This window comes from Naegleria gruberi (assembly GCF_000004985.1).
Source record: "Naegleria gruberi genomic scaffold NAEGRscaffold_26, whole genome shotgun sequence".
Taxonomy (NCBI): domain Eukaryota; phylum Heterolobosea; class Eutetramitea; order Acrasida; family Naegleriidae; genus Naegleria; species Naegleria gruberi.
Window position 1 is genome coordinate 54,337 of NW_003163301.1, and position 22,350 is coordinate 76,686.

Below are 22,350 nucleotides of genomic sequence, written 5' to 3' on the forward strand. Positions count from 1 at the left end.
TTGATGGTTAAATTCAACCTTCCAAATTGCAAAACCATCACCACATCAACTCATTAAATTTCACGTGTTAAAAAATCCCGATATTCTTCTTGATCAAATATCACATCATCAACTCGAACAGAAGAATTACTCACAATGAAATATCGACAAGAACGATCGTTGATATCATCACCAACATGGACTTTATCCCTTCTTCTATTATTTATTGTAATTTTATACTATTGTAAACATGATGTTTCATCAACGACAATTATCACAGATGATTACCAAAGGATGTTGAATATTAATGATGATGATCAATTGGGAAGTATTGGATCGGGGAAAACAAATCCTACCAACATTAAAACTGTTGGTGAATATTCACAACCATTTTCAAGTCATCAATCATTAGATTTGACACGACTTGTTGAGGATGATGATGCATCAACAAATCAAGTTGCAGCATCAAACAGTTCTCAGCACGTTTGTCCTTTCATATTATATGGAAAACATTGGGATGAATATAAAACAAATTCAAAGAATAGAAATACGAAATTTAATTCCGAAAGAGAACGAATGTTTAATGAGAGAGTTTTTCTGTTTAATCAGACAGAGTGGACTTTTAAATTTCCAGAACAGAAAAATCCACTAACATGCCCAAAGTTTACATTAAACAAGTGGAGAAGATATGTGCCAATGGTCAACCCAGATGAAAATATTCTTTACTATTTAGGAAAGGAGGTTGAATTTTGTAAATCATATGATAAATGGACCTATGAACAAAAATTTCTAATTAATGGAACAATAGTTGTGAAGAATGTGACTGAATATTTCAATTTTGGGCAAGTTTGTGATAAATTGTTTTGCTTTCCACAGAATTTACTAGATTTAGTAAGAAATGACAATTTTAGATATGGATTGAATTTTACAGAACTCATTACCAATTCTACCATTTTCTTGAACATGTTTCCACAACGTGTAGTGTTACAATTTTTAGAAAAATGGGCCATCAGTTATGATGACAATTTGGAACACGATTTTGATCCTCAAACATTGGAAGTTTCACAACAATTGAACAAGATAATGCATCAAATCGTTCCATTCCTACCTTTTAATTTTACAAATTTGAATCAAATTGCAGAATATTATACTGCTTGTAATACTTGCAGAGATTACAACAAGTATCCAGTTTTGCCATCGAGAGATGTTTGTATTGCTATAGATTTTCCATTTGAATGTAATTATGGAAATCGAAATTCGACCAATCATTTAAGAGATGGATATCCACTCATTGAAATGGTCTCTAGAAGAAATAGTATTTTCAGAAATGTCATGAACATGACAGCAGAACCTTTGTGTTATTGTCCAAGGCCTGGCTCTGTAAAAGTGAATGCTTTAGGAAATGATGTAATATTCTCTGAAGTAAGCTTCTTTTCCACAAAGGTTGCTTCACAATGTGATGTTTTTACTCAATTTTGGTATCCATTGCATGATTCAAAATTCTTGAGTATTATTCTGGTCATGTTGGAAATACTTTTGAATTTTCTCTTATTTGGAATTGTATTGGTTCCATTGTTGATTCAATTTACTAAGGAAGTATTCATGAAATTGAGAGGAAAACCTTTCAAAATTCCAAAACTGAGGTCAATCCTGTCAAATCATGATAAAACATTTGCCAAAATTATTGAGAAGAATAGTCAAGCAAGAAATGCCAACAAGTCAACTGAATTTTCCAATACTCTATTCATGTTCACTACCTCTGCATATAATAAGAGATCTTGGAAGAGAATTTTGTTTGATTTGAGACTCTACTCTGCATTGGCATTGCAAATGGGCTATTTGTGCTTTTTGGCATCTGACATTCTTGGAACTTCTTCCACCATTGAAAGTCCTACTGAAATTAATACATCAGAATCAGTCATGTTCTTAACAGGATCTGGATTTACACTTATTGGAACCATGCCAATCCTAGCCATGTGGGTCGATGTAATGAAAAAGACTGAAAACAATTCTGAAAGAATTTCACTCAAGATTAGTATTCCTCTCTTTCTATTCATGACATTTGGAGTTGCTGGAGTGGTTGCCTATGCCATTACTGATTATTTCAGTTCATTCTTCTCCTCTGCTGTTTTCATGTTGTGTTTGGTTGTAATTTTTGTTTGCGTAATTATTGGACTTTTCATTTATGGATTTAAAATTTATTGGAATTTGAGAAAGGTTTCGAGAATTAATTTTTTCCAATTCAGATTTACTAGATTTTTGGTGGCTTCCTCATTCTTTGTAATCTTTCCAGCATTTTACATGGTTTTTGATATTGCCACAAGTATTTATCAGAGTGAGAGTGGTCTGTATCCAAGTAATCGATTCTATTACTTGTATTCTCCATTTATTACAAGTATTTTCCTTCTAGCTTATGGATCTTCATTGATTTATGTTTTGTTTCCATCAATGAAATTATTAATGGAAAGTTACCGATTGTTTGTGTATTGTACATTGTGTTGTTGTGGAAAATCACCAAGAGTTAAGGCATTTATGAAGAAACATCAAGAATATAGAGATGAATATGAAGGTTCTTGGGATAATTTGTCTGAAAATGGAAGTGTACAAGTTGGAAGATTACCTTATTTAGTAACTAAGAGTCAAAAATCCTTAAAATCAGTTGAAGGAACAACATTTGACGATCTGAGCATTAATTTGAATCATTCCAGTATTACAATTAATGGAGAAAATTTACAAAATTTGGATGCCATTCCAGTAGATGATTCAATTTATTATGAAAATCAAATTGATTCATCTCCAAAAACTGAAAAACAAAAAGAACTTTCACAACCACTTCTCTAATATTTACTTTTTTGATAAAAAAGGCAATAAATATATTAGAAATTAGAAAATTATTAAAAAAATTCAAATAATTAAATAATTTTAAAATCATCAAATCTTCAAAAAATCAATAATTTTATAACAGTAAAATATTACACAATAATTACTTGTTAAATATTCCTTCAATATCAGTGGAAATGGCCACATTTAGTAAAAAACAAAATCTAAAAAAAAATGCAGCAAGACAATCAACATGACGATGAAGTGGATCCATTCGCTCCTCCACCACCTCCACCATCATCAACACCAACACCAACAAACGGAAGACAACAACATCAAGAAATTGATGACGATGGACCAATGGAAGTTTTAGTAGAATATTCGTTTAGAGACTTTGAACGTTTTACTCATGTTACTCCGAATGATATGATTTCTTATCAATCGGGTAAAAAGAGTTTTTATGATGTGTTGTATGATATCAAGACACCTTGTGGAGAAATTTATAATAACATGATGAATTATGTTCATAATATGGCCATTGCACAACAAAAGGATATTTCTGTGGATGATATTAGAGATTCTGTTGAGAGAAAAACATTTTTGGAATGTATTGATTTCCATTCCCATTTATATGAAGTTCGTACAAAGAATTTGGTTCTCAATATTGAAGGTAATTCAAAATAAGTGTTGTAATGTTTGATATTGTGTTAATACGTGGATAATTTCATCTTGTTGTATTTATATTGAAACGACAATATTAAAGTGTCAATTAGGATTTGTTTTTTTAATTATTACCATTTCAGCATTGTTTTATATATTATTAATTAATTATTTTTGTCATTCCTCAATATTTTAAATTCAAGAATATTCGAATTAGTGTGAAATTAAAAATGCTTCAACAACAATTGGTTACTTCATCATCGTATCATTCCATTCAACAATTAAATCATCAAGCTCTTTTGAATATTTGCCAATATTTTGTCGATTTATCATCTTTATATTCCTTCCGATTGTCATGTAAATATATTCATGAGGAAATTTCCAATAACATTGAAGAGGAATTTTACAAGTTTTATATTCAACACACCCTTTCAAAATTCCACTTTTCCAAAATTACTTCTCTATTCGATGAGGAAGAAGATAGGACGTTCGGAATCGAGTTGAAAAATTGTAGGAAATTACTGCAGGATTTTCTGAGAGAACCATTCATTAATGTTCAATATGATGAAAATGATTCTGATTTTAAAAGATATTTGGGATTGGGAGGTGTTGTTAGAGTGAGCATGTTTAAACCATGTGAATTGTTACAGATATTGATGAGAAATTTACACATCAAGGAGTGTGAGAAAATTCACAAAGTGCCATTCCACAAGTATTTACTCATTTCTTCTCTATTTCCAGTATTGGATTGTCATGGGATTCAAATCAGAATGGATTGAGTGAATGGAATCAAGCTTATTCCAATTCTAATAATTGTAATAGTGAAATTGAAAATGAAATTGCAGAGCTAAAAGTTTCACCTGGAAAATTACTCCTCTGGATGTGTAATCGTCCAGTGCATCCAAATGATGAATTGGAGGGATCTAGCGATGAGGAGGAAATTTACATAGATGGAGAGTATGAGAGTAGTAGCAGTGATGATGAGGAATATGCCTATGTGGAGACTATCGAGAATATCAAATATAATCCTCCATGTGAAATATCTTTCAAACTAAAAGATGCTAAATGGAATCCATATGGAGAGAAATCATTGAAATACCACTTGATTTCCAATAAGCCACATGAGGAAAGAGTGGAAGATTACAAAATGTGTGACATTTTTACATTTTGCTCAAGACCTCCAAGTAGTAACTATGTTAGGAAGGGTCATGAAAAGAATTTTGAATTGGCTGTCAAGAAATTGAGAAGTAACTTGTTCAATAACTTTGAGAATATCTATACTCTCGATTGGTCTGGTACTATTTCAAGAAATAGGTAAGTTGCATTGTATTATTTCAATGTCATACAAAGTACATTTCTAATATATTTTGGAATGTTTTGGAATAGATGCTGGAGTATCTTTTGGCAAAAAGGATTGGAATGGTGGGGTTGTTTTGCCTTTACCTTATACAATATTGAAAAGGGTGTATTCATTGTTACTCTTGCATCAGAATCTGACTAAGTTTTCAATTCAATTTGGATCTATTATTTCCAACCTTGCCAAGTTCATTCCCATCTCAGATTTGATATTCTTATTTAAGGAAACCATCTACGGACGGTATTATCTCAACAAGCATTTGCATCTCTCATATTCGAAATTTGTATTCAAATGTAAATCTTACTCAACCCAATTTACAATCATTCCATTCAAATATAATTCCATTCCTTCCAATATTAACTCTCCACTAGTGCTAGTATTGAACTTGCTCCAACGACTATCTGATATCAGACGATTCTACGTATGTGTTGACTTGATTAAAAGAGCAGTCGTCAACCATCATATGATACATGAACAGTAGACTCACCAACATCAACTAATAACACCTTTCAAAACAATAAAACAACATCAGTACAAGTAGGCTTGTTGTCTTTGTGGTTACAAGCAAGCCTTGGTTTTGGATTCTTCATCATATTATCGACATTCCTTTTTCTTCCAATTCCTTCAAAAAGCATTAATTTGCCATCTATTATCATTCTCGGTCGGTTCATTCTCTATCCATCGATTACTAGTAGGCTTTCTGAAAAACAATCATCAAAGCCTTTTCCCATTCATTGAACTTATAATATTCAAAAAGGCTTTTTCTCTCTTTTTCTATTATTATTATTATTAATTAATCTAATATTTAAATATTTATATTATTCATCCTTAATTCTCATCATCGGCTCAAAAAGCTTCCATCAAATAACTACAAAAACAACGTTGAGAGTTTTTTTCCTTTTGTTTGTTGTTGGCCCGACCTCTGTTTTCAACAAACTTTAAAAAAAACCAAGAAATTATTATTCAGCAATACAACTCTTCGGCTTTGTGTTCAGAAAAACAGCGAAGAAGAATATTCAGAGAGTAGTACATTATTCCATATTATTATTATATAATTTGAGGAGGATAACAAAGATATCGTATTGTTGTGGTGTACTGAACAATTATTGGCGAAATAGATCGTTTTTAATAATCAATACATATTTAAACATTAATAGGAGATAAATATCATCATCATCAGTAAAGAAAATAATAACAAACTTCATCATCAAAATATAATACCTATTACTAATAATAATAGTAACACAAAAGACAAAATATAATGGGCAATCATAATTCTAGCCACAAAGGAGCACCTCCAAATAATGCCAATCGACAGGATAATAACATACCCAGACCTGGTTCATCACACGCTTTTCCAATCGTTATTGATGATTCTGGTAAGTTTTCAAAATAACAAGTATTGACAGCAAACAATAATAATATTAATATTTTCTTCTTCTTTTAATACAATGATAATGATGAACTAATTATACAGGACAAAGAAGGAGTACAATAGCGTCTGGTGGAAACTTGATGGCAACATCTCAAGGCAGGTCTCACTCACTTGTCAATACAGGACAAAATGGTAGTTTACCAAACAATTCTTTCCACTTGCAAATTAATAATAACACTAATGGAGCTCAAGGTAACTCTGCCGGTACACCTCATTCTCCAACAACACCAAATCAAACAATACCTACAACTACAAATAATACAACAACAGCAACACAACCATCAACAAATCCAACTGGTCCTTATCCTGTGGGATTGGTGATATCTGGAAAGTATAGATTGATGAGTAAAATAGGAAATGGAGCTTTTGGAGAAGTGTTTTTAGCTGTAAATTCACAAACATCAGACCAACAACAAACAACAACAGAATACTATGCTGTCAAATTGGAATTAATGCCAACACGTAACCAACAAAATATGGCAGGAAAACAACAATTGATCTATGAAGCTAAGGTTATTAATTATTTATTCGGAACACACAGTAGTAATAACAGTAGCAATATGCCACAAACACCAGTTGTGGGAATACCGAGAGTCTATTGGTATGGATCTGAAGGAGCATACAATATCATGGTTATGGATCTTTTAGGACCATCTCTTGAAAGTCTTTTCAAGAAATGTAATCGTAAATTCTCCTTAAAGACTGTACTCATGTTAGCTGACCAAATGATTCAACGAGTTGAATTTACACACCGTAGGAATTTTGTCCATCGTGATATTAAACCAGATAACTTTTTAATGGGAAGAAAACCATCATCTAGCGGACAAGTTTCTTCATCCACCAGCACGACAGCAAATGGAAACTTGTCAAGTGATAACACTGTGTATATGATAGACTTTGGATTATCTAAAATGTACATTAGCGATAAAGGACACATTCCTTTAAGGAAAGATAAACACCTCACAGGTACTGCTCGTTATGCTAGTTTGAATAATCACAAAGGATATGAACAATCAAGAAGAGACGATTTGGAATCACTGGGATATGTATTATTGTATTTCCTCCGAGGAACACTTCCATGGCAAGGTTTGACAGGAAAGACTAAAGAAGATCACTATAACAATATTTATAACAAGAAGAAGAATATCAAGGTTGTTTCTCTTTGTAAGGGTTTACCTATTGAGTTTGCTACTTATTTGAATTATACCAGAGGTTTGAAGTTTTTCCAAGAACCTGACTATTTGTATCTGAGGAATTTATTCCTTAATTTATTCGTGAGAGAAAGATACTCATTGGATTATGAATGGGATTGGATAGTTCAAGAACGAAAGCAACGCACGGAACAACAATCACAACAAAGATAATTGAATAATGCTATGGCTGTAAATATAGTTCTTAATGCGCGTTATATTCTCCATGACAATCAAACCCCTAAATCCCTTCCTTTCTCCCCTTTACCACCTTATTGTAATATCAATATAACTCACTTTGTGTTTTGTATTTTATTGTAAAATTAAGCTAATTGCTTCTACAGTTCAAGTTGACTGAATCAATTTTGTTTGGTGAGATTGACATGTAATCTTCGACAAGATTTCAGTGATGAATTGACATGATAACCTTCCAAACGAATCAACCTTTTGACATGTTTAGTTTATCATCTCGGATTGGATGGAGAACATTTCTTCCTGCTTCTCCGTTGGCTTTTTATAGTATCTCATGCTTTGACTTTGTAAAATTAAGCGCAAAACTAATTTGTCCTTAGATTACCAAGATATTCGTTCTCAATCTAGAAAAAGTTGGTGCGAAAGGATTCGTGAACTTCTAATATGTAAATGTAAATGTAATACAATTACAATTTATTCGAATATTTTGTAATAATTTACAACTATTGAAAAAAGGCCACTTTATATCATTATCGATTTTCTATTGCCCCATTTGAACCTGTAAAAACAGGAAATATTTACAGAACCAACCCTATCTCATTAATTTTTTGACACTTTCGTATTTGTGTTGAGTTTCGGCAACCTCTCTTACCACTAAAACATTTCTCATGCTCATCCATCATTTCCAATATTATCGTAAGAATCGAAAAGCGCCCAAACGTTTAAATCGTGGTTTCTAAAGGCAGTCCTTTATTCGAAATGGAAGAAACCCTACAATATTAGAGAACAATTTTCGATAACATTCACCAGTCCCGAGTGCACTATTGAAAAAAAACGAGCTAACTGATCCATCACCACCACATTATCCTCTTCTATTCGAAACTAATTCTCTCTGATTCAATAGAAGAAGAAAAAATCACAAGGTATTTTCCTACTCCGAGAAGAACAATTATACAGTTTGCCTTGTTTTCCAAATTCACTCTTCATCCCATACAAACATAGTACCGTATTGTGTTTCACCGTAAAGTCTCCAACTTCATACAAAATCACACAATGAGCATCACCATCGACACGCTGCCTCAACAGCAACAACCTCATCATCAAATCGGCAGCACAAACACTCCAACAACACCACAAGCACAAATAACTCCCGCCATTATTACAACACCCACAAACAACGAATCACACCAACAACAACAAACAAACAACTCGACGCCAAATGGTAATACAACAAATAACAACAAACATCATCATCACTATACAAGTAGTGGGGGTGGAAATGGTGGATTACTTTCAGTGGCTACTCTGACAACAAATAGTTTCATGTTGAATAATACACCATGTACGCCTTCGGTGGTTTCATCAGTGAATACATTGAGTAAGTCTCAATCGAATGGAAATTTGGGCATGTCGACGGCTATTGGTGGAAATAGTAATATTGGAATGATGAATATTGGAAATGGTATTCATAATGGTCAACCTCCTGCTTCTACCAATAATCCACAAATGAATTTATGTGGATTTTTACTGAAAAACAGATGGAAAATTCAAGGTTTATTGGGACAAGGTAGTTTTGGAAGTATTTATTCGGCACACGATTTGGTGACTTCTGAGGAGGTTGCTATTAAAATTGAGAAGGTTCAGTCAACGAGTAATCAACCACAAAATGGTCAACCAGTTACACCACAGGCTTCTTCACTGAAGGTTGAAGTTTGTGCATTGAAAAATTTACAAAATTGTCGTTATGTTGTCACTTATATTCACAGTGGAAGACAGTACATTACTTATGGCAGTGAAAATGTAGCTCTCAACTTTTTGGTAATGGAAAGATTGGGAGAAAATTTAGCAGAATTGAGAAGAAAAAACGCTAATGGTGTTTTTAATCTTGCCACAACAATGAGATGTGGTGTTCAAATGATTGATTGTATAGAGGAAATTCACAAGTCAGGATTTTTGCACAGAGATGTTAAACCTGCTAATTTTGTTACTGGTAGAACAAGAAATGCGAGAGGAAGAATATTCGTTATTGATTTTGGATTGGCACGTGCTTATAAACATGAGGACGGCAATTTGAAACCACCAAGAAGTAGTTGTGGTTTTAGAGGAACACCACGTTATGCGTCGATCAATGCTCATAACGGTTTGGAATTGAGTAGAAGAGATGATTTGTGGTCGATATTCTATGTGATGGTTGAAATGGCTTCTGGTAATCTTCCATGGAGAAGAATGAGAGATAAGGCAGTTATTGGAAAGCTGAAAGAACAACACACCATTCAAAATTCAGCTGAACTTTTGAAGGGGCTGCCACAACAATTTGTTACCATGTTAAATTATTTGAAAACTCTTAAATTTGAAAGCGAGCCAGACTATGCACACTTGAAGACTATTTGCAAATCATATTTTGCTCCTAACAAGGAAGCTTTAGAAACAAAAACCTATGAAGAATGTCAATTCGAATGGATTGTCAAAAATTCTGACGAAAACACCAATACTTCTTTAGAGAATGCCAACACAACAAGCACCACAAATCCTGATAGAACTGATTCCAAATCGAGAACTGGAAAATTGTCAACATCTGTCTTTTTTGGATCGACTAGGTTGAGTACTGTAAGCAATGCAAACCTTGGAAGTAATGCGTTGGTTGGAAGTCAACAAGAGTTTTCCAAATCTCTTCCTGACATGTCAAAAAAGAGAGGAAACAAGGGAGATGATAATGAAAGAGATGATCGAGAGGGAAAACAACCACATTGTAAATGTAGTATCATGTAAATAATATTATTTTAGAGCGAAATAAATTGACATATTCGAGATTGAAGATTTGTGGATGTTTTGGTTTTTGGTTAAATATGTGAATTCACATATTTGGTTGTGAATAATGAAATGGTAATTTTAAACCGATCATTTCAAATACCTGTGAAGCCACAAACTAAACTTCTATCATTTACTTATCTGTAGAAACAACATAATTCAAGAATTTCACAAGTTCATTCTTACCCATTCCAAAAATACTTCATCCAATGAGAAAGAAAATCACGTTTGTGCTAATCTAAGCAAGATTAGGTTGAATGCAATCACGAAACTGCATTTTGAGAATTAAAATTGAAATTCTATAAATCTAGTGCCATTGTTGACTAACGTTTAATTAAACTGAAAAAAATGAAAATTTTGAATAGATATGAGGCTTGGTGGCCTGTTAGAATAGTTTTGGATGAAAACTATTCGACGCCACAGTTGTTTAAGAAGCAGATAGGAAATTCTGATAAGGATGAAATACGAGTGGTGAAGGAATGTATTGTAAGAATGCAAAATGAGCAAATTCATGAGAAGGATGAGAATGGATGGTTATTAGATATCAAGCGAAACATGACGAAATCAAGAATTCACATATATGAACAAATATTGAATGGATTTACCAATATTAATCAAAAGCAAAGGACAACCGAACTAATTAAGAAATTGAATTTGTGGGAAAATAGAGATTTTGCCTCATTATTTGTTGTTAAAAGGGATTTTACTGATCTGCCTTTTAAATGGCAGCAAGAAAAGGAAATTGCACTGATAGCTATTCGAAGGGAGCCTAGTACATTCCAATTATTATCAAGAGAATTAAGAATGGACAAGGAAGTTATCATGACAGCTGTCAAATTAAATGGAGATTTGCTGAGATATGTATGTGCAACGATTGAAAGAGAAATGGTTTTTACAGCCTTCTCTGCACTAATACCAATCAAATATTGTGGTTTATATTGGATTATTGGTAAAATGGCTGATGATAGGGATATTGTAATGGCAGCTGTCAAATCTGATGGTCAAGCTCTTAAGAATGCTTATGAATATCAAAATGACAGAGAAATTGTAACAACAGCTGTGCAACATAATGGCTGTGCTATTCAATATGCTTCATTTGAATTGCAATTAGATACTGAGATAGTGCTGACAGCTGTCAAGCAAAATCCTGATGCTTATTTCCTTGCAACATTTGAATGTCAGACAGATCCTGAAATAATGGAAGCTGCTGGTATAACAGAAGATATGGGAATTCTATTTTAACAAATTTCAAAATAAAATCTTTGAAATTCATAGAAAATTAAGATTTTATTCAAAATAATAGTAATCAAATTTAATGGTTGCGTGAAACAAATGGATTCACCTTGCAATTGAAAATATTCATGTTTGGAATTGCGAGAAGCATGTCGTCCTAAGTTCTAATAAATATTCGATTTTAAATTCGAATCCGAAAAAGGAATTTCTTGTCGTATAACTAGTTTGCATGATATGAGTTTGTTAGCAATTCACCAATTTAAAAAACCGAACCACATGAAACTCTATATCTTCTTATTATTGACATTCCTGTCAGCTGTTCTTGTCAATAATCTTCCAATTAAAAGAAGAAACAAAGACTTAGAAAAATCATTCAATATTTTTCAATTTGGCAATCCAATCCAACCCTCTACCAAACATCCAATCCACAATATCAAAATTAACAAAGTTTCAAACCTTCAAATGTCACCAATAATTCTTGTTGGTGGATTGGGTGGCTCCTCACTCATGTCCCAACGAAATCACAGCACCAACGAGCCACACTGGTGGTGTCAAAGAACCACTGATCCATTTCAGATTTGGTTATCCCTTCAGGAAATGATCCCCTATCTCTCAGAAGATTGTTTTGTGAACGACATGTCAGTGGAATTAAAAAATGGAATTCTTGGACAGAAAGATAGAAATGTTAGGATTTTTGGAAAGGATATTGGTGGTATGGAAGGTTTAAATTCGATTATTGCAGAGTTTCCAAGTAAATGGTATTATATGAAGCCACTGGCTGACTATTTAGTTTCGAATGGAAGTTACGAAATTGGAAAGAGTTTGAGAGGGTTTACTTATGACTGGAGAGTGGGTGTCAGAGAGAGGGCAAATGATAGTTTGTCACTCGGAGGGGATTACTTCAAACTACAAAAATTGGTGGAAGAAACTTTTAAATTGAATGGAAGAAAAGTTTCCTTATTAGGGCATTCTATGGGAGGACCTTTCTTACAATATTTTCTAGCTAATTTTGTGAGTCAAGATTGGAAAGATAGATATATTTACAAGTATATTCCTGTGGCTGGTCCATTTGATGGAACATCATTTTCTTTGGTAAGTAATTCAATTAACTTTTATTCGAAACATTTCAGATTCTTTATGTGACTGGAACTAATTGGCAATTTCCAGGATTCAAACCAGAAAATGCAAAGAAATTACTTAGACAATATCCTTCCATTCTATTCATGACTCCAACCCAATTTCCATACAAGTATCCATTCTTTTCTTATAAAGGAAATGTGAGCTATCATGTTGACCTTTCGGATATTGAGAAATTCTTGACAGATGCACAAGTTTCCAATGGAGTTGCACTCTACCATCACGAATACTCTCAATATAAGCACAATAGATTAAATGCACCTAACGTGACCACTCATTGCATGTATGGTTATGGAACTCCAACAGCCACACGTGTCAGATATACTGGAAACAAGGAATTGAAAGATTTAAATTACATGGACGTGTTACATAACACCACTGTTGTGAATAGTGAAGATGGAGATGGAACTGTTCCAATATATTCTTTGGAATTATGTGATCAATTTGCCAAAAGTCAAAAAAAACCAGTTCATGTTCATCGATTTGCAAATGAAACTCACTCAGATATTATTAATTCAGAACAGTTCCAAAAAATATTACTGGAAATTCTCTCATATGATTAAAAAATCATTCCATTTTAATAATTATTATTCCATTTATAGAAAAATGTGTGAACTTTAAATTTAAACTTTCTTGAAAATGCAAAAGAGGAAATTTTGAGTACATACTACACCTAATTTTTCTCAGCCTGTTGTTGTTGCCAATATTTTCACTAAAATCATTATCACTGTCAGATTCGCATGATAATTCGGAAAACTTTCAATCTAATATTGTTCAACAACATGATCGATTCCATCAGGTACTTCCGAACATTTTCCTATTGGTTATCATGATGATATAGGTATTATTGTTTGCATTCCAATGATTTTGTAAAACTGTCTTTAAATTTGATATTTGGTTCTCTTGTCGATCGACAATATCTTCTGTATCTTTGTTTTCTTGTTTTTCTTGAGGGGATTTCCTGTTAGTGTTCCCTTCTCACTGGCTGTTGCTGTTGTTGTTTCATAGCATCCTTAATTTGTTGTTGGACGTCAACAACCAATTCATTACTTGTTGACATTTTTCAAAGTAATTATCAAATTAATAAATATTCAATATTGAAGTATATAAAATTTCATTCAAAACAAATATTTTGAGGAATTGAATTTAAGAATGGATCGGGATCCCTCAATCATGTAATATTTAAATATCAAATTTAATATTTAAATTATTTTGATATTACAATTTCGGAAGTTTACAAATCAAAAAAAAAAAATGAAAATTCAAAATTTACCTTGTGATTTGTGTGCCGAACACTTGCTATGTTTTTTCAATGAATACCACTTGCTGCAGATGAGATTTATTTCAAAGGCTTTTGATGAGTGGATCTGGTACTATTTCCTGAATAACAAGACTCGCTACTTGATTCACATCGCATTGGGTAATCATAGGATCGGAGGAGTTGTCGATAATTTACTGATCAAGATGAAACGATTGAAGGTTATTGATTTGTTTACATTCAATTCTTTGGATTTCTTGTCATTAACAGGTAATTGTTTATTAATTTATTATTATTTATTGATGGTCGATTAATATTTGCTGCTTTTTTAGATGTGGGTTTGTGTGAGCTTGGACGATTGTCAGTGGAAGAGTTGAGGTTGAGAGCTGCAACTTTGTGTTTCTGGAAGTTTCATTGTTGAGTGGATAATGAATGCAAGTCCATTGTTGGAATCTTTGACAGTATTGACACTTACTAATCTTAAAACTGAATATTTTCACTTGTTGAAAGAGTTTAAGAATTTAAAAACTCTCGAGTTGATACGTCTTGTATCTGAACGAAATCTCCATGAAGAAGAAATGGATCAAACCATGATTGGGTTTCCTCAATCTTTGACAGAGTTTCGTTCTAACTATCCACTAACACGCAAGAATATTGAGGACATCACACAACAATGTCCAAATTTAACAGTTTTGGTTATCAACCCTATTTATTTTGATGATTCTATCATGTCATTAGTACTTTCCAATGTTTCACAAAAGATTGAACAATTTTCTCTCTTTTCTCGAGACACACTATCAAATATAACTGGTTCATACTTTTCAGTATTTTCATCCAATTCATTCTCCCATTTGAAAAAGATCAAGGTGGTATGGAAATCAACTTCTGATGAAACAATATTGAATCTTCAAAAGAATTTGAGTCTCCTTTCAAGAACATTAGAAAGATTGAAAGTTGTTTTCACTAATGAATATGATTCCTCATATGAATTAGATACATTGTTAGGTTGTCTCTGTAATCTCTCCAACTTGTCTAAATTAACATTAGACTTTCCAAGAAATTTTCAATTTACCATTGTAAAAGAAGATATTTTGGAACAATTGAAAAGTTGTTTACAACTCAGAATTCTGAAAATTTATGGAGGTACTAACGAAATAGTTTGTTTTAATGTTGTTAAGGCTTTGGCAGGACAACATTTGGAAAAACTGTTGTATCATACTGATACTTATTTTGATATTGAGGAGGAACCATTCTTTTTCCATGAATGTGAAGATTTAAAAATTTTGGATCTGCAAGGTGAACAGCTCCAAGATAAAATTATTCATCAAAATATCCAAGCAATAGTAAATTGCAAACTGGAAGAAGTTTTAGGTGAGGCCATTGAAGCTTCAGTTATTCCTCATTTACCTAGGAGTTCTCTAAAGGTTCTTAATGTAAGGGTAACCAACGAGAATGTTGAATATCTAAAATATCTTGGAGAATTCAAGAATTTGACAACATTGAAAGTATGCTTTGGTGAGCAGGTTACTAACTTACAAGAGTGCACTTTTCCAAGTAACATTACTAATCTTTCTTTTGTTGGAGAGATTACTGGAGCAGAAATTGGATTCAAAGACTGGCTGCTCTCTACAAAAATTTTAAAAGAATTAGTGTTTTCAAGATGTAAGATTCAAGATGAATTTATTAAGGATATTATTCCCCTATCTGATGAATTGGATATCCTAAAAATAGAGTACAACAACGGCCTTACACAAGAATCAACACAATATTTCAGACAATTCACCAATTGTAGAGTTTTACTGTTGGAATGCTTTGACTCTAGAGTATTGAGCGCAGATTATTCTCTTTTTGAACAAGAAGTTAACAGGGTTACCGTTATAATGAAAGAAGAATCACCAAGCACAAAATGGATTTGCCCAACAATTGATTATAATGATATTGATCAAGGTCTTTCCTATGTAAGAGAAAGAATGCATGTAAGAGAAATGAAAGATGCATGTTTAGCTATTGAACAACTATCCAGACATGTTTTTTTAGACATTTCGAAAGCCGAAATTTGTAAACTTTTTCTGAGTGCTTTTCAATATGAAACTAATGTGGACTTTTATGGAATAATTGATCTTTTGGATGTACTATGGAAAGAAGGAAAAATTGTATTTGAGGAAAATAATATTCACGATCTGGAAAAGTTAATACCTCTAATATTATCTCAAACTGAATTTTGTGTTGTTGCTAATATTTTAATGGATTTAGGGAGGTTCACCAGTTTTTTCAATTGTTTTGAGTATATCATACAATGTTTGAATGATATTGAGTATAATATTCATAATTGCACACAAAAGATGATCAGTAGAGTTTTACATCAGTTTATTGATGGGAAACAAGATATTTGTAATTTTTCTGGACATGTTGTTATTAATACTGTTATTGCAGTAGTGGATTATTTCCCACAAAATGATAGCATTTTGGACTTTATCAACCTAGTCATGTCCAATGAATTTTTCAAATCTTCGAAGAAAACCTTAGAACTTATTGCAGAAAAGAAAGCAAAAATAGATGCAGAGTTCACAGAAACAGAAATTGAGCCAATATTGAAACCTATAGGAGAGGACCTTTTCCAATTTGTGCAGGAGAATATTCCACCACAGAAAAAAGATTATACCATTCATATTGCAGATGTTAAGGTACCAAAAACTGGCCCTTTTAATACTAGCTATTATTCTGAACCTTTCATACGGTTTGGACACGAGTGGGTTGTGGAGCTTCTGCCAGGTATGTTACGTTTTATTAATTTTCTAATTATCTAATCGGAAACAGATGATGAAGATGAATGTTTGGGCAATTCTACAGTATTTTTAACACTAAATTCCACAATTCCAGTAGAGAATAAGCAACAGGTATTTGATAGAATAAGACTCGACTTTTTTATTTGTAATTTTGATCTAGAACCTCAATCCTATCTTGTTCACAGTAGAAAATTCATTATGCCTGAAGCATCTTATGGAGTATTTCTTGATAAAACTCATATTGCCGCTTACTCAACAGATGAGGATGATTTTCTCAAGTTTAAATTTGTGGTTGGGATGAAGAAAGTTGAGGAAGAACCATTCAAACCTTTCAATAATATTGAAATGTTCCATGTTGGAAGTAAGGAATTATCCTCAACTAATTATCCTCCTATTGTTCATAGATGGGCAGCAGAGTTTCCATTATCCATCCATACTTTGACATTTCGTGTTAGTCCTGATAATATTGATAGGTGTTGTTATTCAGATAAGTTCACAGCATTTGGAGCCAAGTTTTCAGCTTGTTTCAATCACTTGGGTGTTGCCAAAAGTAAGTAGTTTTATGAAATTAGTTACAAACACGTGTATTTCACTACGCGATAATTAACAGAGGTTAAGGATTTTAGAGAAAACTCATCAATATATCTATATCTATCTTCCTTTGATTACAATGACAAAGAAAATGAATTGGAATCAATCAAAGTTAAGGCAATATTTGCAAATTCTGATTTCCACACAGAATCATTCTATGTTTTCAAAAATACATTTCAATCACTTACAAGTTCAGGAAGCACAATACAAAGAGCCTACTATCAACCCAAACTAATCCATGTAGATGGAAAGCCTTACTATGAATATGTTGTAAATTGTTGTCTTGCCTTAATGAGTAGAAAAACTTGTCATCCATTTGGATACAATAAAGAGGAAGAAGAGGATGTTTGAATGAATAGATTAAATAAAGAATTCCATTAGAAATGTTAGGATTTTTGGAAAGGATATTGGTGTGGTATGGAAGGTTTAAATTCGATTATTGCAGAGTTTCCTATTAAATGGTGACTATTTAGTTTCGAATGGAAGTTACGAAATTAGAAAGAGTTTGAGAGGGGAAGAAACTTTTAAATCACATATTTGCCAAAAGTCAAAGAAAACCAGTTCATGTTCATCGATGTGCAAATGAAACTCATTCAGATATTATTAATTCAGAACAGTTCCAAAAAATGTTACTGGAAATTCTCTCATATGATTAAAAAAACTTTCCAATTTAATAATTATTATTCCATTTATAGAAAAATGTGTGAAATATAAATTTAAACTTTCTTGAAAATACAAAAGAGGAAATTTTGAGTAGTATTGAAAGGTGTAGTATGCACTTGTTCGAAACTTTCAACAAGTTCAAACTTGCACTCAACATTCTCAAACATTTTCATCCATTTTCCAGTGTCGTATTGAGTAATAGGAAGACCGCTGCATTTAGTTGGTCCACCATTTGATGAAAATGTGGAAATGAGAAAGTAACCGCCCTTCTTTAACAATTTGCACATAATTTTTAAGTACTGAACTTGATCTTCCATAGAATTCAAAAAGTGAAAAGTGGCTCGGTCATGCCAAATGTCAATTATTTGCTCTTCTTTCAAAACCGAGTCCAATTTCAAAATATTACTTTCAATGAATGAAACTCTTTCCAATCCATTCAAAGCTTTCATTAATTCTCGACTTCTTTCAAGAGCTGCCTTTGAAATGTCAATCAAGAAATATTCGCCAAATGTCACTTTTTCTCTCTTGATTATTTCATAGCTCAGATGGGAATTTCCGCAACCAACATCGATAAATGTCTTGTTGGCATCAGAAACATCGAGAGCGGAACCAAACTTTTCTATTAATTCCAATGAAGTTTCCGGAATTTCCTGAAACCAACTTGTTTGTGAATCTGCTTTGGTTTCGTAAACATTTTCCCAGTGCGATTTCAAATCAGTGCTTGCTTCTTGAAGAGCTGAGCTTGCCACAAGTGTTGGTGTTGTTGAGGATTCTTGTTGCATTTTTTTTCTTACTGTCGGCTGAACACCAGTATTATTGCGCCATTTCACAAAACATACTATTATGGTGTGAAGGTTGGGCCGATTATCCTCATGACTTGTAAGGTGTGGAGCATTAACGTGAGAATCAGGATATCAAAATTGATGAAAATTGCAGAGATATCTATAGATATTTACAAAATTATACTATGCCTTGATTCTGATAAATTGTTATTTATTTACAATAAAGAAATGTTGTTAATATATTATAAGGTACATTAACAGAGATTGGATTACATGACTAGGTGGTGTGTGTTATGGGGTTGGAGATTAGGTGGTTATATTACATTGATTCACTCGCTGGGACTATATAGAGTTTCATTCTCAAGAGAAAGTTGACCAAATACTTTACAACATTGAAAATGAAGCAGTAGGGCCAACTACATCCTTCGTACAAGCTGCATACGGACTATCACATGAAGAAAGTGCAGGTAAAAGAAAGACTGAAATGAAAGTTTTCAATGTAGCGACACTCAATCTCTTCTTCTTTTCAACCTTCTTCTTCTTATTGTATGTAGTTGATGATGAGGAGGAACAAGTCAATACATCATCTTCATCGGCATCATCACTAACTCTTTCATACTTGTTTGATTGTTCTTCCAATTGAATGCTTGAGGTTTTTGTTTGTTGTTGCGGAGCCATCTTATTATATTATATCAATTAATTGTTTTGTATTTTGTTTTAATTTGTTATTGTTGTGTGGCCAATAAACTGAATGTTGTTTAAATTACATCACACAACAAGCATTTGTAACTTACTTGCCATTGAAAAGTCTCACCCGTGAAATTATTGTGATGAGAGATGCAATGTTGATGAGAGATAAAAATTATCTAAAAGGCTAAAAATTGCTTATTGGATGAAAGAGTAACATGTTCACCTCAAAAGAACCTTGCATTGGATAGGTTAGGTTGTCATCTATGATTGTTTTTTTTGGCGCCAAATTTTTAGATGAACTCTTTCGAGGAGAAGTTCCTTATTCATTTTAATTTGAGTATTCATTGCAAACTAGAGTAAAATCATGTGTGATATGAAAATAAACGCAAAGTTCACATATCAATAATACATGTTTAATTTTTGTGTTTCCACTATGTACTGGATTCGATTTTGAAGTTGATTCACTGAAGAAAATATTGAGGCAAGAGCTCACATTGCTGGTTGACAATGCCATGTGTTTATACCATGTTTGATAATGGCAATAAATGCATTTTGTTAAGGGAGTTGTAAATTAAACTGATGACTATTCTTTTGAATATTGTGGAAAATGATAAAAATGTAATTCTTAATATGGAATTTATTTTAATTGCTTATTTTGGTATGTACAGATAAATCCATGGCAAAATTACCGCAATATTCTTGGTGTGGAAGAGTTTGATTTCTTCAGTCTTGCTTGCTTGATCTTATTTTGTCGAATTTTCTTCAATCTGTAAATATCTTCCTACTCAGTTTGTTCTAATTCTTCATTAATATACGAAATGGTATTGGAAAGCTTTGGTTGAATGATCTTTTCCAAGGCATTAACACGACGATTGGTTGACTTGATGGCTTGATCCAATGAAATGAAACTTGTTTGCAAATTTGCTAAACGAATCATTTTGTGAAGAGTTTCAGAAAATGTCAATTTGCAATTTTGAATTTCTTCACCTCCTCTTGAGAGGAATGAAAGTTGCTTTCTTGAAGGTGATTTCTTAAATTGCAATTTCTCTTCTTGATTATCAACTTGAGTAAATACAGCAAATTTGACACCTGACACATTTTCCATATGACTTGTTACTCTTACAGCTGCAGATTTAACACTTTCAGTAACTGCAAATGATAAATCTCCAGCACTATATCTTGCCTCAGTCAATGAAAAGAATGATTTACGAAACAAGCTTGTCATTCCTTCCTTTTCTTCCTTGATTTCGTTCACAATCGAATAAAACTTATTTCTCAAAGCATCTGATTTCTTTCTAAGCATCGATTGACCACGTTTAGCACTATTCAAACGATTCTCCATTAATTGTAAGGTCATTCTATTCGGAACAACAGCCAATCTATTATTAATAGTTGCAGACATTTTTTTATGTTTTGAAAATTTCATCTCCTGAAAATGTTTGTGAATTTAAAGTTTTTGCGATTTTGCTTTATTTTTAGTTTTTGAAATTTTCATGTTGTTTCAATTTGGTTGCTGTAACACGGAAAGTCGTTGGAAAAGGATAGTATGGAGTTTAGTTTTGGATATTTGCATTAGAATGGAATTTCAATGAACATTTTTTGAACTTTATTGTAAATTTTCTTGTTAAAAAAAATGTCATCAAACTGTATACACTCCCTCTCACTCGATGAAATTTTCAACGTGATGGAATTTCTCCCACTGAAAGATATTGGAAATGCTTTATGTGTTTGTCGAGAGTGGAATTCCCTAGATCAATATGAACCGTTTTGGAAGGCAAAGCTCAACCATTTTCTCTCCTCTAATATTATTCATTATTTCAGAAAATGCCAAGAGTTGTGTGGTTCTGACTTGAAAGTTTCGAATAACTTGAATGCTCAACAAATTATTTCCATTCTAAACTCGGACGATTCCAAGAAGAAATCAATGGTCATTATTGCACTCAAATCCATGAAATGTGTTAACAAGACAATAATGGAACGTATTGATTATCAAATTAACAAATCTATTTTAACAATGTTGGTCAACTCGTTTGATATGAATGTTTTGAAAGATAAAGTTGCGAATAGAATTTCACTCAGAATGATTAAACAACAAGAATCTCAAAAAGAAGAACAAGTGATTGATCAGGAAAATGATTTCTTTGCATATGTCAGTGATGAGGAACAAGAGAAGAAGAATGATGAGGAATTAATTGGAGGACGATTCAAATACCTATTGGAAAGGCAAATCTTGTCAATTATTTCAACAACTATTTCCACATTCCTTTCCAAAAAGGTTAATAGAATAGGATTGTTTCCATTATTTATCAGAATTTTAACAAATAAGGAGTATAGATTCAAAGAAACTGAAATAAGTGATGATATTGACCTAGTGGAATATAATGTCTTGCTTCAACTTGTGAAATTTCACAAAAAGTCAGAAATTCTCCTCAGGTATTGGACAGAATTGATTGACATGTCTATTAACAGATTGACATTAGAGGTAAGAGAGGAGGATTTTGGAGAAATATTGGAAACATTAATTGAGAAATATGACAACATATACTCTCTCACCATCCTTGGAGATATTTTCGATGAATTGGAATATTTTGAACGTTTCTTACCACATTTAAAGAAATCAATTCAGAAGAATGGAATTGAGAGTGAATTTCTCATTTCCTACCTCGGTCGTTTGTCAAGATTGGAAATTCCAATTTCAAAAAAGTGGGAACGGGCTCAAATTTATTTGGAATACATTTTAGATTTTGCTCCCCCAGCCATCACAAACTT

General features: G+C 32.6%; 10 protein-coding genes across 10 annotated transcripts; 8 read left to right on the plus strand and 2 right to left on the minus strand.

Annotated features, from left to right (window-relative positions):
- Positions 1-135: 135 nt before the first annotated feature.
- On the plus strand, positions 136-2,820 carry NAEGRDRAFT_49322 (uncharacterized protein; the record flags this gene model as incomplete). Its single annotated transcript, XM_002676645.1, has 1 exon — positions 136-2,820. The coding sequence occupies one exon, from the start codon at positions 136-138 to the stop codon at positions 2,818-2,820; it is 2,685 nt and encodes an 894-aa protein (XP_002676691.1).
- Positions 2,821-3,033: 213 nt separating this feature from the next.
- On the plus strand, positions 3,034-3,483 carry NAEGRDRAFT_67942 (uncharacterized protein; the record flags this gene model as incomplete). The annotated part of the gene is made up of 1 exon (XM_002676646.1): positions 3,034-3,483. The coding sequence occupies one exon, from the start codon at positions 3,034-3,036 to the stop codon at positions 3,481-3,483; it is 450 nt and encodes a 149-aa protein (XP_002676692.1).
- A 206-nt stretch (positions 3,484-3,689) lies between these two features.
- On the plus strand, positions 3,690-4,960 carry NAEGRDRAFT_79881 (uncharacterized protein; the record flags this gene model as incomplete). The annotated part of the gene is made up of 3 exons (XM_002676647.1): positions 3,690-4,171; positions 4,282-4,773; positions 4,846-4,960. The coding sequence occupies 3 exons, from the start codon at positions 3,690-3,692 to the stop codon at positions 4,958-4,960; spliced, it is 1,089 nt and encodes a 362-aa protein (XP_002676693.1).
- Positions 4,961-6,592: 1,632 nt separating this feature from the next.
- Positions 6,593-7,615, plus strand: NAEGRDRAFT_60650 (uncharacterized protein; the record flags this gene model as incomplete). The annotated part of the gene is made up of 2 exons (XM_002676648.1): positions 6,593-7,121; positions 7,146-7,615. 2 exons carry the CDS (start codon positions 6,593-6,595, stop codon positions 7,613-7,615), a joined length of 999 nt encoding a protein of 332 aa, XP_002676694.1.
- A 1,524-nt stretch (positions 7,616-9,139) lies between these two features.
- On the plus strand, positions 9,140-9,898 carry NAEGRDRAFT_33830 (uncharacterized protein; the record flags this gene model as incomplete). Its single annotated transcript, XM_002676649.1, has 1 exon — positions 9,140-9,898. A coding segment is annotated over one exon (759 nt), but the record flags the coding sequence as incomplete, so codon positions are not given.
- An 891-nt stretch (positions 9,899-10,789) lies between these two features.
- NAEGRDRAFT_79884 (uncharacterized protein) lies at positions 10,790-11,716 on the plus strand (the record flags this gene model as incomplete). Its single annotated transcript, XM_002676650.1, has 1 exon — positions 10,790-11,716. The coding sequence occupies one exon, from the start codon at positions 10,790-10,792 to the stop codon at positions 11,681-11,683; it is 894 nt and encodes a 297-aa protein (XP_002676696.1). The 3' UTR covers positions 11,684-11,716.
- Positions 11,717-12,310: 594 nt separating this feature from the next.
- NAEGRDRAFT_67947 (uncharacterized protein) lies at positions 12,311-13,374 on the plus strand (the record flags this gene model as incomplete). Its single annotated transcript, XM_002676651.1, has 2 exons — positions 12,311-12,766; positions 12,805-13,374. 2 exons carry the CDS (start codon positions 12,311-12,313, stop codon positions 13,372-13,374), a joined length of 1,026 nt encoding a protein of 341 aa, XP_002676697.1.
- A 1,273-nt stretch (positions 13,375-14,647) lies between these two features.
- NAEGRDRAFT_67948 (uncharacterized protein) lies at positions 14,648-17,797 on the plus strand (the record flags this gene model as incomplete). The annotated part of the gene is made up of 3 exons (XM_002676652.1): positions 14,648-16,841; positions 16,887-17,405; positions 17,466-17,797. The coding sequence occupies 3 exons, from the start codon at positions 14,648-14,650 to the stop codon at positions 17,795-17,797; spliced, it is 3,045 nt and encodes a 1,014-aa protein (XP_002676698.1).
- Positions 17,798-18,162: 365 nt separating this feature from the next.
- NAEGRDRAFT_49327 (uncharacterized protein) lies at positions 18,163-18,891 on the minus strand (the record flags this gene model as incomplete). Its single annotated transcript, XM_002676746.1, has 1 exon — positions 18,163-18,891. The coding sequence occupies one exon, from the start codon at positions 18,889-18,891 to the stop codon at positions 18,163-18,165; it is 729 nt and encodes a 242-aa protein (XP_002676792.1).
- Positions 18,892-20,362: 1,471 nt separating this feature from the next.
- NAEGRDRAFT_49328 (uncharacterized protein) lies at positions 20,363-20,983 on the minus strand (the record flags this gene model as incomplete). Its single annotated transcript, XM_002676747.1, has 1 exon — positions 20,363-20,983. The coding sequence occupies one exon, from the start codon at positions 20,981-20,983 to the stop codon at positions 20,363-20,365; it is 621 nt and encodes a 206-aa protein (XP_002676793.1).
- Positions 20,984-22,350: the final 1,367 nt, after the last annotated feature.